We start from the raw sequence: 19,140 nt of genomic DNA on the forward strand, positions 1-19,140 counted from the left end.
GATTAGAGTCAAACTCAGGAAAAAGGTTAAATTGGCACTTCAAGTAACTCATTAAATTAGTAACCTCAAACAGATAAAATCGGAACCTCAAGAAACATGTGATTTAATTAGTAAACAGGCAGAGTTCAGTAAAAATGAAGAGCTTAGATGGTTTAATAAACACAATCATAATATATTAATGTTTAAGCGCATCTGATAAATAATTAAGATATATGATTATGAAATATATTTGTAAATTATAGTTTGAATTTAGGTAGAAATTAATTGAGGTTGCAAGATTAATTACACACCTCACAGGTTATTATTTTTTCTTGTATATAGACTATATAAAGATATAATTATTAAAATGAAATACTGGTAAGACAATGAACATTGCTATTAAGGGAAATGATCCTAAAGATATAAGCATATATTTTCTAAGGGAAATAACTCTAAATATTTATTGTCATTGTTTCCATTGTAAGAATTATTATCGTATCTTGACATATTTACAAAGTGTATAGGTCATTACTGTATAAAGATACTGACAACTTAAAAGAACCATAAATTCCCAATACAACTAGAACTGTCGCCAGGATGGCTGACTAATACCCCCGCAATCTGCACGAGTCAATGGTGAATTGGAACTGTTAATTAGAGGCTAACTAAGATAACCCAGTAATATAGCAACCATAATTTTGAAAAAAAAAGAAAGTGGCATGCACATCTACACATGGTCCTCTATATTTGTGTGAAGTTTCATTGAAATCGGCCCTTCGGTTTAGGAGGAGTTGTCCGGACAAACTTAAAGTTATGGTTCTTATCAGAAAACCTGTTTATAGTGACCAGTTGCCATAGCAACCATAATTTTGAAAAAAAAGAAAGTGGCATGCACATCTACACATGGTCCTCTATATTTGTATGAAGTTTCATTGAAATTGGCCATTTAGTTTAGGAGGAGTTGTCCGGACATACTTAAAGTTATGGTTCTTATTGGAAAACCTGTTTATAGTGACCAGTTGCCATAGCAACCATAATTTTGAGAAAAATAAAGTGGCATGCACATCTACACATGGTCCTCTATATTTGTGTGAATTAAGTGTCATTGAAATCGGCCCTTCGGTTTAGGAGGAGTTGTCCGGACAAACTTAAAGTTATGGTTCTTATCAGAAAACCTGTTTATAGTGACCAGTTGCCATAGCAACCATAATTTGAGAAAAATAAAGTGGCATGCACATCTACACATGGTCCTCTATATTTGTGTGAAGTTTCATTGAAATCGGCCCTTCGGTTTAGGAGGAGTTGTCCGGACAAACTTAAAGCTATGGTTCTTATCAGAAAACCTGTTTATAGTGACCAGTTGCCATAGCAACCATAATTTTGAAAGAAAAGAAAGTGGCATGCACATCTACACATGGTCCTCTATATTTGTGTGAAGTTTCATTGAAATTGGCCATTTAGTTTAGGAGGAGTTGTCCGGGCAAACTTAAAGTTATGGTTCTTATCGGAAAACCTGTTTATAGTGACCAGTTGCCATAGCAACCATAATTTTGAGAAAAATAAAGTGGCATGCATATCTACACATGATCATTAATATTTGTGTGAAGTTTCATCGGAATTGGCCCATCGGTTTAGGAGGAGTTGTCCGGTCAAAATGCGTCTACAGACAGACGGACGGACGGATGGACGGACGGACAGACAACCTGATTCCAGCATACCCCCCTAACTTCGTTGCGGGGGTATAAACATGTATATAAGGCAGCTATCACTTTGGAATGAATTAAGTACAGTATGTGCATAGAGCATGGAAGTTGTACAAGATCAGTGATACAATTTCAATGTTTGTGCATCCCCAGGGAAGGTATTAATTATAAAAATATACAAAACAACAGCTTTGTGTCACACAATCACAGGATGTAGAGGGAGGCATCAACAGAAACAAAATGTCCAGTATGTGCTGTACAGCCAGAGGAAGTAGAAAAGGAGGGTTTAGTTATTATAAAAGGAATCATTTCCTGTAGTGAGGATATAGTATCTTACAAGTTGTCATTCTTGATGAATTGTAGGAAGGTCTGCGAGCCAAAGGTTCTGTCCGACGAATTAAAACATACACGACTGTACTAAACATTGGTGCATTATGGGAAACGGACACAGTGTACAAAATATACATACTAAATGAAATGGGATATTACGGGGAGATATAGTTCTAAACAATTAGTTTGTTTGTTTTCTAAGTTGATCACCCCATGAACAGCCAGGGTCATTCTGAGGCAGGGTCTCCTTGTAGTAGTTGGTGACAACCTCACTGAACAACATACGGAAGACCAGTCATATGTCATCCAGAGCAATCAGGGTTAAGTGTCTTACCAAAGGACAGAACCACGACAGCAAAGATATATAGAGTTCTAAACAATGGGATATTATGTGAGACGAACATAGAGTTCTAAACAATGGGATATTATGTGAGACAGACATAGAGTTCTAAACAATGGAACATTATGTGAGACAGACATAGAGTTCTAAACAATGGGACATTATGTGAGACAGACATAGAGTTCTAAACAATGGAACATTATGTGAGATGGACAGAGAGTTCTTAACAATGGGATATTATGTGAGACAAACATAGAGTTCTTAAACAATGGGATATTATGTGAGACGGACAGAGTTCTCACACAGACATAGGGTTCTAAACAATAGGACATTATGGGGGTGGACATTAAGTTCTAAACAAGGTAACATTCTGAAAATAAGATTAGTTTAATAGTTTTTTTTTAGATGTTTCTAAGGATGGCACTGCCATATACATGTAAAACAATAGGAGAATTTTACTTGAGTATTAGTTATGGGGACTAAATTGTAATGAGACCAGCAGATCAGAGTGAAAATTGAACTATTGATACAAGTAAAGGATAAAATTATCCGACAAATTCTTTATTCACCACTTTATTTTCTCAATAAGATATTTTCATCTGAAAGAAAATTGTATTAACTTCTTGTTAATGGAAAAGTTTAAATTGTTTGTATTAAAGTTTTATAGCCAGTATTATGCAAATGAGATCTTGGTGAGACCTAGCTGGATATGGTGCTCTAGATTGTGAAGGTGCTGTAACAACATTCATGCATTATGGATTGCATTATGGATTGCATTATGGGATGGACGGTCAGGATGGTTACGTCATTAAAACATCAAGGGAGTTGGCAATGAACAATGTCGTCATGCCAACGGGTCACATGACTAGAAACAATATTGGGATACTGATGTCAACGCCACCTACGTATACTTGAAGCGTGAACAACTTGGGGCACTGTGATGGAATTAACCGCTGTACTGAATTTTCGAACTGAAATATAGTTAATTAAACAAGATGAACAATATTTTTCATAATGATGTACACAGTATATCATTTTAGGAGCGCTGTTTAGCCTCTCTCTCATGTTTCCCCTCATATGTACATAATGTACATACTCCATGGATTTCAATATGACGTCACTAGCCGCCAGCATATTTTTGTTGCTAATGTTAAAGCTTTAATGTGCTTAATGATGTTACATTCACATTAAAAAAAAAAAAAACTCTGGGTGTTTTTATCATAATCATGAAGTTGAATATTTTCCCTATTACAGAAGAGTGTATCTATTGCTTATGAATTCTGGATCTACAGCATAGTAAAACATATTGCAGTCATTGTCTCTTTAGATATAAACGTCTACGATTAAACAATCTGATTAAAGTTATCTGTGCTCCCTCCCGTTCTGTACAACACTCTCCGCTATTCTTGGTGTAGCAGAGAGACAGTTTACGGAATGGGAATGCAGATCAAGATATGATTTTAATCAGAATGACAATTATACTACTAATGGAGGACATTTTGTAGAGGAATAACCATGATGCCCTCTACATAGTCGTAAGGAATATAATTCTCTCTCCTCCCTGTAACTGTTCAGGGAGAATGTTGGTTTGACATGCCTTTTAACTAAATCTCCTTAGTAATTTAAGGAGTGTGATTTTGAGATTCTCACCATTTGTAAGACTTACAACAAGAAAAAAAATAATACACATTATTTAATCATTACGTTAAAAACATGAAATACATAATTTAAAGTAATCAAGTACTGTATCATTTCCATGGATAAATAATTCCTTTCCTAAATTTCCATTACAAGCATACAATATATGAATATACATTAGTATTTAATTCATGCACACAGAGACTTACATTATTTACATTCTATCAATGCACTGAACGTTCTTTAAGCATTAAATAAGTTTCTGGTCCAATCACAGAATTCATTCAGAAGAAACTTTTAATAAATCCTATATCTTACCTATTTTTGCTTTTGATTTTGTTTTTGAAAATTTTCCATGTGCTGCTTCCTCCATGGCAACGAATGGTCTATACATAGGTGGTGCTGGTGCCAGCTGGAGGTTATCCCAGTCACTTACACCATTCTCACATCGGTGGTTAGGGACGGGTGGGGGAAGCGTCACAGATTCCTTCTCCTCAACTATCTCGGTTTTTTCCTCTACCATACCATCTATACTCCAAACAATAACAGGTTCGATGTCAAAAAAGGTGAAAAAAGTAATACTCTGAATATTATGAAATATCACATGACATTTAATTGGTTATAAATAACATAACTCTATCATGATGTAATTTGACATGAGATTATTTTCCAGTCATTAGATGATTACTCTTAAATTTCAGAAGTTTTGTCTATTTGACACTTTCCCCTCATTTCCCTCCAATTTCCCCTTATTTCCCCCTCATTTCCCCTAATTTAATTTCCCCTAATTTTTTGTGTATTTTCTCCATTTCCCCTAATTTCCCTCTAAATATCCCCCTTATTTTCTCCTCATTTCCCTCCAATTTCCCCTTAATTATTTTCCCCTTATTGCCCCTAATTTTTGGTGTACTTTTTCCATTTCCCCTAATTGCCCCCTAATATACCCCTCATTTTCCCTGTATTTTCCCCTTATTTCCCCTAATTTTCCCCTAATATACCCCTTATTTTTTCACTTAATATTTCTATTTGAGGATAGAATCACCAGGTTCTACTCTATCAACACCAAGTGCATGCAAACAAAAATCTATTACATGTTGTGATTATATTGTAAGACATGCAGCTAAAACTACTACAGCATGCAAATAAATCTACCTTAACTCACCCCTATCACAATGACCATTACACAATATCTATACACAAGTTAGGATATTTGAGATCAATGATGTGGAATCAATCATTTGTCTTTAATTCATTCAATTCCACCAATCTTATAAAGATATCAGAGTTTGTGAGTGATGTAATCTTTACAATATATGTCGAGTCCCACACCATCCTACAGGTACATGCTGTTAGATATTAGACTGTTGGGATTTCACTATCAACTTCGATTCTGAATATTTATAATACTTACACCTCCAATATGATAGCAACACGACATTGTAGGGAAAACAACTGAGAAATAATCTAAAAGTTATCGAGTATTGGGTGCTGCCAACCTGTCATGATGATATCATGTTTTAAGAGGCCAGAAAGTAAAATAACCTTATCTATTTTAATTTATATAATGTAGTTATCATGATATTTGTACACATTCAGATAATTATTTCATTTTATTACATAATGCGTTTGATTTTCCTTAACTATAAACATAAGCTATATTTTGAACTATTGCACTGCTAAAATGACTATTGCATGGTCACCTGCGAACTATTGAACACCTGTGACGTTTTGGAATTTAGTCTAACCCTTTCAAGCGTCTAAGTCACTCAGATGTCAACACTGCCGACGACAGTCATGCTGACTTCTAGGTCTACAGGAAAGTCAAGATGTCATTGATTCTAACTGTCTTTTAGTGATTATGTAATAAAACATTCGGCCTCGTGCAATAGAACAGCGGTTGATTACCAATACCTAGTGTCAAAAATTCTACACTATTGCACAGACACCCATGATATATTTGTATACTATAGTATTTTGATAGATTTGAATTTAATATCAGGTGATATCTGCATTTTTCACAATTTCAGGGGAGCATGCAATGTTCAGTGGTTGACATGACAATATCAGGCAAGTTGACAAGGTGTATAGGATAATATAGTCATTACTGAAACATAATAGTAACACCAATGATAGACGATTGTTAATGAAAGATAATACAAAGATAAGTGATAGGTTAACTATGTAATACAGTGATAGACAATGGAATGATAGTTAAGACAAAGAAGACAGAAAACTTGAGAAATTGAGCAAACAAATCAATTTCTGGTTCACAAAGGCAGATAAAGTATAGAAAAATAAGGAAACTGTTCACTGACAAGCACTGTTACAGATAACATGGCTTATTATAAACTTCAGTTTTCTACCACAAACATCTACCAAAATTTCTGGTTTTTGACCTGATAATGATTGAGTATTTCAGTTATCATTATGATGGCTCCAGTTTCATTAATATTCCTTATTAAAAATCATAAGGAGTAATAACAGACATTAGAAAAATCTGGACGTGAGTTGTGGAATTACATCATTAAAGGAAGTGAAACTGGTCCTGACATAGTCAAACACAAATACAGTTAAAATTATCAGTTTGATGTCAGTGAAAAGTTGTTGCGATAGAGGCTATGTAAAGCATGCACACAGCAAAGCGAGTGTTACAAAGACCTGGCGCTCTCTCTCCTCCGATAGCTACACCCTCATCATCAGTTCCCACAGCAACGCCTGTCTCATCCTCCTCTACCTTCTTCTCCAACCCATCATCACCTTTTTCTTTCTCCTCTTCCTCATGTTCCTCTTCTCCCTGGTCCTCTGGGGAATCTATAAGGCAGATAATTATCATCAGGACCTGTCATTACTTTCAGATAGATTTTTCTGAGTCATTTATCAGCTGATGTTCTGTGACAATACCTCTGTTAAGGTTATACAGGGAATGGGATGAAATGTCAGCTAAGACAAATCACTACACAATTACATGATAAAATCAGTTATTTGATATAATAAATCAATCTCAAACACATATAGTTAATGGTTTTTTCTTCTCAGATATTTATGTAAGTCAGAATTCCTCAACTCAACTGGATTATCTCCCTTGTTGGTTATGAATCAGAAACACAATCCAAAATATTAAAAACTTTGTGTAAATTATGATGTCATTATGAGCCAAATGATGTGTAAATATGCCAGACAGACTAGATGAGTAAGAAAAGTCTAACTCAACATCAGTTTAAAACTCTGTTTGAAAGCTACGGTCAATTATATCCCTGGTCATTTAGAGTAAATCTGGACCCACAATTTAGAAATGAAAGTGAAAGTAGTTATACAGAACAATAATCTGGAGAATTTTACCCTCAATAATATCTGTCTGTGTGTGTGACTTTGACAGTTCATCGTCCTTATCATCCTCATCTGGGGGCCCGTCACCACCATCAGACATGTTGATCTGGTCAGATACTGGATAGGAAACCACTTGATAACCACTGAAACAAGGCATTTCATTGGTTAACACAGCAATTCATTGGTGAAGGCATTTCATTGGTTAACACAGCACTTCATTGGTGAAGGCATTTCATTGGTTAACACAGCACTTCATTGGTGAAGGAATTTTATTGGTTAAGATACTCTCACAAATGTGCGAGATATAAAAAGTTAACATCTTTAAGTATGCACTCAATATTCTACTCAGTCTCTTACATGTGCTGTTGAAGTGACAAATTAATAAAAATTACACTAAAATGCTTAAAACTGATAGTTATGAAAAAAATATTTGTTTCAGTCAACATAGAAAAGAAAAAATGAATTAAATCCCAGAGGTCAAATATTAATGGAGATACATTTTTTGAGGCCAATGGAGTGTTGAACACTTACAATGGTGTGTCTATTGGCTGGTCCTCCACATCCTCAATCATATCAAACAAAACAGAACCCTCTTTAGGTGCATAATACTTAAATCCAACTTGTAGACGCAGTTCACGGCCGTGTTCTGGAGGAATCAAAGTGTTTCTTTATAATTATATAATCTAGACACACAAATCATTATATTTTCAACAAAAAACTGTATATTATAAATCATTACAGGGGTGTACAAATATTCTTATGCATGTATTGTAAATCTAGAGTATATCATTGTAAATGAAAATATATACTCTGTATATTATAAATCATTATAGGTGCTAGCAAATATTCCGTATATTATAAATCATTATAGGCGTCAACAAATATTCTGTATAATACAAATCATTATAGGAGTGTACAAATATTCCTATATTATAAATCTGAAGTATATCATTGTAAATGAAAACAAATACATGTACTCTGTATAATATAAATCATTATAGGTGCTAGCAAATATTCTGTATAATACAAATCATTATAGGTGATTGCTTGTAATTTACTTGTGTCTTGATAAATAGGCCGAGTGCCTCAAAAATTCAACAATTTAATTGTCTGTTCTGTCGTTATTACTACATCACCAATTAATTGTATGAATAAGGATATAACAATTGAATACGACTTGTAGATATACAATTATATTCAGATGCTCAAATCAGTATAACAGTTATGTGTCTGTATACAATCTAGATATCAATGAAAACAAAATGTCTATGGGGTGGGATACATACCCTCAATGTATAAGGATGTATACAAAATGTCTATGGGGTGGGATACATACCCTCAATGTATAAGGATGTATATAAAATGTCTATGGGGTGGGATACATACCCTCAATGTATAAGGATGTATACAAATTGTCTATGGGGTAGGATACATACCCTCAATGTATAAGGATATATACAAATTGTCTATGGGGTAGGATACATACCCTCAATGTATAGGGTGGGATACATACCCTCAATGTATAAGGATATACAAGGCATGTATACAAATTGTCTATGGGGTGGGATACATACCCTCAATGTATAAGGATGTATACAAAATGTCTATGGGGTGGGATACATACCCTCAATGTATAAGGATGTATATAAAATGTCTATGGGGTGGGATACATACCCTCAATGTATAAGGATGTATACAAATTGTCTATGGGGTAGGATACATACCCTCAATGTATAAGGATATATACAAATTGTCTATGGGGTAGGATACATACCCTCAATGTATAGGGTGGGATACATACCCTCAATGTATAAGGATATACAAGGCATGTATACAAAATGTCTATGGGGTAGGATACATACCCTCAATGATCTCGCCTTCATCATTTTGACATTCAACCCTGACAGAGAAGGGGACGCCCTGTCTGATGATCCAAGGATTTTCCTCAATCTTGATGACTAGTTTGGTGGCAATCTTGATTGGCTGACCGTAAGCCCACTCTCCGTTGTAGTAATAACCAGATATATGTTTGAGTAATCCTACCCCATGGAACAGGTTATCTATAAAATGGCCCTGTAGGAAACGTCAGTAAATCATGTATGAAAACATACTAAAATCTTAATATACTGTAATAATATCTTATGTTCTAATATACATAAATACAGAGTAGAAAAAAATGCTAAAATGAAAATTATTTTACTTTTAAGTAATAATTACATTTCTTTCACGTTATAATATGGAAAATTACATATTTGTGATAAATAATCACCAGGGCTCTAATGACACCCAACAAGGGACTTCCATAACATCCCATCAGGGTTCCCATGACATCTCATAAAGGCTCCAATGATGCCCTACCAGGGCTCCCATGACACCCACCAAAGTTTCCCTTTACGCCATGACATGGGCTCTCATTACATCCCAGGACTCCTATTACATCTGATCAGAACTCCCATCATGCATGCGCTACTGGGGCTCCCATCAGAAATCCCTTGATGCCTTGAGGGCGCCAAAGATATCCCACCAGGGTATCCATGACACCCCAACAAGGCACCCATGACACCCCACCAAGGCACCCATGACACCCCACCAGGGCACCCATGACACCCCACCAAGGCACCCATGACACCCCACCAGGGCACCCATGACACCCCACCAGGGCACCCATGACACCCCACCAGGGCACCCATGACACCCCACCAGGGCACCCATGACACCCCACCAGGGCACCCATGACACCCCACCAAGGCACCCATGACACCCCAACAAGGCACCCATGACATCCAACCAAGGCTCCAATTACAACCCACCAGGCCTCCCATTACACACCATGCAGGGTCCCATTACACCCCACCAGGCCTCCCATTACACACCACGCGGGGTCCCATTAAACCTCACCAGCAGGGCTAAAATGACACCCACCAGGGATCAAATGACAACCCACCTGGGCTCCCATCCCCAGGATGCCCACTTGAGCTTCCTGAAATGGGCTACCTTAACACCCTAATCAGGGCTTCCATGATGCCTGTGCCTACAGCTCCCACTGCCCCATCAACAAGACTCCCATGTGTTCCCACAAGGACTCCAGTGATACACCAACAGGGCTCCCATGATGCCCCACCAGTTTGATCATAATTTTAATAGAAAAGGTAAGTTGGAATATCATTCAATAACACAAATTCATCCCAGCTTTTGTACAATACAATGAATGGACCTTACCGTATATACAGTTCCGTTAATGCTTGTCAGCTCTCCCTCTCCATACCGTCGGTCATTTTCCCACTGACCAGCATACTTGTCACCATTGCTGTGAATCACACAAGTAACACTTAATACCACTGATCATAAATACAGATCACAGACAGTATATACCACACCAGTAACACTAAATACCACTGATCACCAGTACAGATCACAGACAGTATATACCACACAAGTAACACTAAATACCAATGATTACCAGTACAGATAACAGACAGTATATACCACACAAGTAACACTAAATACCACTGATTACCGGTACAGATCACAGACAGTATATACCACACAAGTAACACTAAATACCACTGATTACCAGTACAGATCACAGACAGTATATACCACACAAGTAACACTAAATATCAATGATTACCAGTACAGATCACAGACAGTATATACCACACAAGTAACACTAAATACCACTGATCACCAGTACAGATCACAGACAGTATATACCACACAAGTAACACTAAATACCACTGATCACCAGTACAGATCACAGACAGTATATACCACACAAGTAACACTAAATACCACTGATTACCAGTACAGATCACAGACAGTATATACCACACAAGTAACACTAAATACCACTGATCACCAGTACAGATCACAGACAGTATATACCACACAAGTAACATTAAATACCACTGATCACCAGTACAGATCACAGACAGTATATACCACACAAGTAACACACTGATTACCAGTACAGATCACAGACAGTATATACCACACAAGTAACACACTGATCACCAGTACAGATCACAGACAGTATATACCACACAAGTAACACTGAATACCAATGATTACCAGTACAGATCACAGACAGTATATACCACACAAGTAACACTAAATACCAAAGATTACCAGTACGGATCACAGACAGTATATACCACACAAGTAACACACTGATCACCCATACAGATCACAGACAGTTTATACCACATAAGTAACACTAAATATCACTGATCACCAGTACAGATCACAGACAGTATATACCACACAAGTAACACTAAATAACACTGATCACCAGTACAGATCACAGACAGTATATACCACACAAGTAACACTAAATACCACTGATCACCGGTACAGATCACAGACAGTATATACCACACAAGTAACACTAAATACCACTGATCACCAGTACAGATCACAGACAGTATATACCACACAAGTAACACTAAATAACACTGATTACCAGTACAGATCACAGACAGTATATACCACACAAGTAACACTAAATACCACTGATCACCAGTACAGATCACAGACAGTATATACCACACAACCACACAACCACACAAGTAACACACTGATCACCAGTACAGATCACAGACAGTATATACCACACAAGTAACACTAAATAACACTGATTACCAGTACAGATCACAGACAGTATATACCACACAAGTAACACTAAATAACACTGATTACCAGTACAGATCACAGACAGTATATACCACACAAGTAACACTAAATAACACTGATTACCAGTACAGATCACAGACAGTATATACCACACAAGTAACACTAAATACCACTGATCACCAGTACAGATCACAGACAGTATATACCACACAAGTAACACTTAATACCACTGATCACCAGTACAGATCACAGACAGTATATACCACACAAGTAACACTAAATATCACTGATCACCAGTACAGATCACAGACAGTATATACAACACAAGTAACACTAAATATCACTGATTACCCGTACAGATCACAGACAGTATATACCACACAAGTAACACTAAATAGCACTGATTACCAGTACAGATCACAGACAGTATATACCACACAAGTAACACTAAATAACACTGATCACCAGTACAGATCACAGACAGTATATACCACACAAGTAACACTAAATACCACTGATCACCAGTACAGATCACAGACAGTATATACCACACAAGTAACACTAAATACCACTGATCACCAGTACAGATCACAGACAGTATATACCACACAAGTAACACTAAATATCACTGATCACCAGTACAGATCACAGACAGTATATACCACACAAGTAACACTAAATATCACTGATTACCCGTACAGATCACAGACAGTATATACCACACAAGCAACACTAAATACCACTGATCACCAGTACAGATCACAGACAGTATATACCACATAAGTAACACACTGATCACCAGTACAGATCACAGACAGTATATACCACACAAGTAACACTAAATAACACTGATTACCAGTACAGATCACAGACAGTATATACCACACAAGTAACACTAAATACCACTGATTACCAGTACAGATCACAGACAGTATATACCACACAAGCAACACTAAATACCACTGATCACCCGTACAGATCACAGACAGTATATACCACACAAGTAACACTAAATAACACTGATTACCAGTACAGATCACAGACAGTATATACCACACAAGTAACACTAAATATCACTGATCACCAGTACAGATCACAGACAGTATATACCACACAAGTAACACTAAATATCACTGATCACCAGTACAGATCACAGACAGTATATACCACACAAGCAACACTAAATACCACTGATCACCAGTACAGATCACAGACAGTATATACCACACAAGTAACACTAAATACCACTGATCACCAGTACAGATCACAGACAGTATATACCACACAAGTAACACTAAATATCACTGATCACCAGTACAGATCACAGACAGTATATACCACACAAGTAACACTAAATATCACTGATTACCCGTACAGATCACAGACAGTATATACCACACAAGCAACACTAAATACCACTGATCACCAGTACAGATCACAGACAGTATATACCACATAAGTAACACACTGATCACCAGTACAGATCACAGACAGTATATACCACACAAGTAACACTAAATAACACTGATTACCAGTACAGATCACAGACAGTATATACCACACAAGTAACACTAAATACCACTGATTACCAGTACAGATCACAGACAGTATATACCACACAAGCAACACTAAATACCACTGATCACCCGTACAGATCACAGACAGTATATACCACACAAGTAACACTAAATAACACTGATTACCAGTACAGATCACAGACAGTATATACCACACAAGTAACACTAAATATCACTGATCACCAGTACAGATCACAGACAGTATATACCACACAAGTAACACTAAATATCACTGATCACCAGTACAGATCACAGACAGTATATACCACACAAGCAACACTAAATACCACTGATCACCAGTACAGATCACAGACAGTATATACCACATAAGTAACACACTGATCACCAGTACAGATCACAGACAGTATATACCACACAAGCAACACTAAATACCACTGATCACCAGTACAGATCACAGACAGTATATACCACATAAGTAACACACTGATCACCAGTACAGATCACAGACAGTATATACCATGCACACAAGTAACACTAAATACCACTGATTACCAGTACAGATCACAGAGAGTATATACCACACAAGTAACACTAAATACCACTGATCACCAGTACAGATCACAGACAGTATATACCACACAAGTAACACTAAATACCACTGATTACCAGTACAGATAGGAAGACAATGTACTTTTAAACATCAAATATTTACTAATACATTTATCTGTAAAGTGAATATTTATTGAAAGATTCAAATAGATATAAACATCTTGTTAATGATTTACAGATTACATATTACATACAAGCAAAGGACCAAGTTCAAACGTAGGCATGGTAACATAATTAACTCACAGACAATGTCAAATATGGGTATGAATCATGGATTACTGCTCAAACAAAGAGATAGATTGAGGAGAGGTTAGGTAGGGATCAGGTGTTCCTTAGTTTACAAGGTACAGTAAAATGGGATCAACCAGGGGGTACAGAGGGGGATGATAAAAAAATGTTAATTAGGTAGATCAGGAATGAACGGCCCAGTCGTGCAGATTTGAGGAAAAAGTCATTTACAATTTCATCTTTTTATCTCGCTATATAGGGTCTATATGTAACCAGTTAAATCTTATCCATACAGATTACCATCAAGGCTGTATTTGTAATTTCAAAGCTAAACTGGACTGGTAATTGTTAAAAGTAGCATATATAAGTGCTCATTAGGTAATATAATAGTATTTGTATGGACATTAGAAATCTTAATTACTGGTTACAGGTAAGACGTTTTAAATATTAAACTATAGATAGATTCTCTGTAGGACACGGACATGATAAACATCAACAACCTGATATCACCAACATATTGATAATCTCTTTATTAACCATAGATTCTTAAATACATATCGTTTACTATTACACAGAATAACTATTAATAGATCAGAAAATTAACCTCTTGACAGAGTTTCTCTTTTTACTTTAAGAGTGTTAAGCCAGTAATTTTATATTATTACAATACGGTAAGTAGATTGAATTACATGTACGTTAATAGTTTATATAAACCGTGGAGATTATGAAAAGATTTATCAAAGTGCACAATACAGCCAGCTAGTTTGCATTGCTTATATAATTATATACATACAGGGTACCATTAATGTTTGATTTAATTAATATGCTAATTTATACAGATATGTTATTTTGTAGTAGTTTTACATATATGTTATTTTGTAGTAGTTTTTTTTTACATATATGTTATTTTGTAGTTTTACATATATGTTATTTTGTACATTTATGTAGTTGTACAGATATGTTATTTTGTAGTAGTTTTACATATATGTTATTTTGTAGTTGTACAGATATGTTATTTTGTAGTAGTTTTTTTTTACAGATATGTTATTTTGTAGTATTACATATATGTTATTTTGTACATTTATGTAGTTGTACATATATGTTATTTTGTAGTAGTTTTACATATATATTATTTTGTAGTATTAGATGTTATTTTGTAGTTGTACAGATGTTACAAGGTTCCATTATGCCATATCAGGTTTCTCTCCTATATACACACTGATTGGCAGGTAATTATGACAGTACAGTGGTTACTGATATGACTGGATTATAAATAATACAAATACATTTTATGTACCCCTTAATTCCATCAAAACCCTGTCACCTTTTAATAATTCTGATAATTATTAACAAATACTGTCTCCATCTTGGTTTCAGCAAATTGATAAATTGCACATTATAAAGCAAGCAATCAAATGTTTACTTCTCTAGGTAGAAAAATGCAGTACACAAGAACTATCTGAAATGTAAAAACACAACATCTCATCAGGAATTGATTTGATTACTGTAATATTGTGATAGATAATCAGGGCAGCTCCTATATAAATTTGTTTGTTTGTTTCTGGCGTTTATCATCCCATGATAGACAGGTTCATTTAGAGGCAGGGTCTCCTTGTAGTAGCTGGTGGCTACCTCACTGAACAACATCATGAAGGCCTGAATGTCACATGCCTGATCCAAAGCAATTAGGTTAAAGGCCAAGGACACAACCAGTACGACAACAGACCAAGACATTTCTCAGCTTCCCCAAAAAAAACCATTTAACCACCATGGGAAGGGAGCATTGAACCACACACCTCAGATCTTCCCCTGAGGTTATGTAGCTGTTCTACAACTGATTGAGCACAGCTCAAATGTCCACCTGAGGTGATATGTAGCTAAGTTCTAACTGATTGAGCTATCAATCTTCAAATTTAAAGTACCATGTATGTCGGGGTTAACATTACTGTCTACAATAAATGTTCTATGATAATATATAAAGTTCAATTAATACAATTCTGAGACTGAATTAATCGGACATCACGGATAATAACACTGAGTGGTAGAGGGGGAATAACTCTTACCACCTTACACAGCTTAGGGAATGTAAAGCAAAAGGGGAATGACTCTTACCACATTACATAGGATTTAAAGCACTTCTAACATCAAATAGGGGCTAAACAAGGAATCCAAAATAAGGGGAAAACACCTGGGTAAATCTTGTAACATTGAAATAACAAAACAACAAGAAGGAAACACCCTTTTTATGTGAAAAGAATTCAAATGTATTGAATTAAAGATAATAAGATAATAATATATATAAAATGTTTTTATTGTATAAGTCTACATATTCATTATGATTTCCTGTATTTAAGCAAGCTCTCATTATCAGTTATGTCGAGTCGCCATTACAAAGTACAAAAGTTATGTTATCAATTTTGATTAATATGATCTTACAAAAAAAAAAAAAAAAATGAAAAAAGAATAAAAAAATAATGATAATACTAATTCAACATACACCATGACTATAATGAAAAAATAATTAGCAGTAACATTTAAAGTGTTAACAGACACAAATTTGTGCTGGATTTTGTGTTGTGTTATTGATGAGTAAGCTGTGATCTACAACAGTGCTGGATATACCTGTATAAGTATAAAGTGTGTGAATATTAAACAGCTCCATTATATTTTACATAAGTGAAAGGATGTCATTGTATCATACATATATATACAATATTATATGCACTCATACAGGCTGCAGGATTAAATACATTACAGCACCATAATGTAAAGGGTATATGTCTGAATTTGCAAATCTCCATTTAAGCTATCAATCTCAAAACATGATTTAGGAAATCCAAGCTATAATCCTCTAGCAAACATCTACACCAAACAACCTGTCTAAAAGTCCTCTCCATAACACCTCTGTAAATGTCTAGTACCATTTTCAATGTCTCAGAAATGTTTATGTACCACATAATATGATAAAAACCATTGATTATCCTATGATCTGGTGTTTACAAGTTATAATTAATCAATTATCTTTTATTTAATGAAGATTATTGTAATGCAATCCCTAAGAAATGGTCTGTTGTGTGTAGCTTTTTTTTCTTTTTTCTTTTTTTTTTCAATTTCAGGCAGGAATATAATTTGTTAGAACTCACTATCTCCATTCTAAAATACTTTTATCTGACAATACATAGCTATCAGTTTGTAAGGAGTTCATTCACAGACATATATGATATAATGTAGTTTTTCAAAATTAAAACACTCCATGTTGACAATTACATTCACTTGTGACAGTACTTGAGTTGTACGTACATACACAGTGAGATGTTGTTAAATGTAAATATATAAATGATTTTCAGGTCAAAGTCTATAAGACATTCACAGAGGTGTCAATGAGCTGACACAAGGAACCCTAAGGGAGATGGCTACAACAAGGTCAGCAAATACTTAATAAAGTCTGTTGGTACCCCCTCATACAAGTCCTGATAAACCTGTCAGTACCCCCTCATACAAGTCCTGATAAACCTGTCAGTACCCCCTCATACAAGTCCTGATAAACCTGTCAGTACCCCCTCATACAAGTATGATACATGTCAGTACCCCTCATACAAGTCCTGATAAACCTGTCAGTACCCCCTCATACAAGTCCTGATAAACCTGTCAGTACCCCCTCATACAAGTCCTGATAAACCTGTCAGTACCCCCTCATACAAGTCCTGATAAACCTGTCAGTACCCCCTCATACAAGTCCTGATAAACCTGTCAGTACCCCTCATACAAGTCCTGATAAACCTGTCAGTACCCCCTCATACAAGTCCTGATAAACATGTCAGTACCCCCTCATACAAGTCCTGATAAACCTGTCAGTACCCCCTCATACAAGTCCTGATAAACCTGTCAGTACCCCCTCATACAAGTCCTGATAAACCTGTCAGTACCCCCTCATACAAGTCCTGATAAACCTGTCAGTACCCCCTCATACAAGTCCTGATAAACCTGTCAGTACCCCCTCATACAAGTTCAGCTAATCAGATAAACCGGTAGCAGTCAAAACATCCACTGTCCAACTGATAATAGTATATAGATACAATTAATTTGATCACATGTTTATGTTTTATCACATAATGTGATTACATAATAATAAAAGTGATGCACTCATTATCATTTAAATAATTTTCCTGATAAATATTTGAATTCGGAAATAGGTATACAGAACTAGAAGGTCTGGACTGCCACCACTCACAAATACATCATAAATCATTAATACTGGCCATAATTAAAACTTAGCAGCTTCATGTTTCCTAGGAAGTTCCAATAAAAACAAATTCCTCTGACTGATAATTAGATAATGTAGCACACAGAATGGGAAGGGAGAGCAGGAAGAGAATGGAACCAATTTTTCAACATTCACATTTTCGGGGTGAACTTGTTAAATACACGTATTGTTAAATATATTAACAATTATGACATGTCAGTAATTATAATAATACTGATGCTCTGGCAACCAAAGCTAGAAGATTTTTTTTCAAAAAATTGAAAATAAATAATATGGGTGTCTCACTGAAAAAGAAAGTCTTTGTCAATTTTTTACTATGTAATCAACTTAATTTTGTTTAGTTTGTAAATGGAACAAATATATTTTTGGAAACAAAATTTGCAATCGAACAAACCTGAATCTCCAAATCACATGAATTAACAAATATTTGTTTTGTTTTTGAGCAAATACTACTGTCTTATCAGCAAACAAAACTTTCCATAAGATTTCAAAATTGACAACTCCTTTTTTGTTTTTCAAATCCAATACAGGGGAGATAATCACTCATTTTAA

General features: G+C 35.5%; 1 protein-coding gene across 6 annotated transcripts in view; it reads right to left on the minus strand.

The window, feature by feature from the left end:
- Positions 1-19,140, minus strand: part of LOC117337343 (MORN repeat-containing protein 1-like) — a 76,724-nt gene that overhangs the window by 15,182 nt on the left and 42,402 nt on the right. For 3 of the 6 annotated variants that reach the window (XM_033898274.1, XM_033898268.1, XM_033898270.1), the window contains 7 exons: positions 10,537-10,624; positions 9,180-9,390; positions 7,849-7,963; positions 7,330-7,460; positions 6,649-6,801; positions 4,309-4,518; positions 3,258-3,323 (listed from right to left, as the gene is read on the minus strand). In XM_033898274.1, the coding sequence (XP_033754165.1) occupies positions 3,258-3,323; positions 4,309-4,518; positions 6,649-6,801; positions 7,330-7,460; positions 7,849-7,963; positions 9,180-9,390; positions 10,537-10,624 (974 nt within the window). Of the gene's footprint in view, positions 1-2,019; positions 2,068-3,257; positions 3,324-4,308; positions 4,519-6,648; positions 6,802-7,329; positions 7,461-7,848; positions 7,964-9,179; positions 9,391-10,536; positions 10,625-19,140 lie in introns of all 6 variants that reach the window. The other 3 variants (XM_033898272.1, XM_033898269.1, XM_033898271.1) reach the window with 3 other exon arrangements.

The sequence above is a fragment of the Pecten maximus genome, chromosome 11 (assembly GCF_902652985.1).
Source record: "Pecten maximus chromosome 11, xPecMax1.1, whole genome shotgun sequence".
NCBI classification, from domain to species: domain Eukaryota; kingdom Metazoa; phylum Mollusca; class Bivalvia; order Pectinida; family Pectinidae; genus Pecten; species Pecten maximus.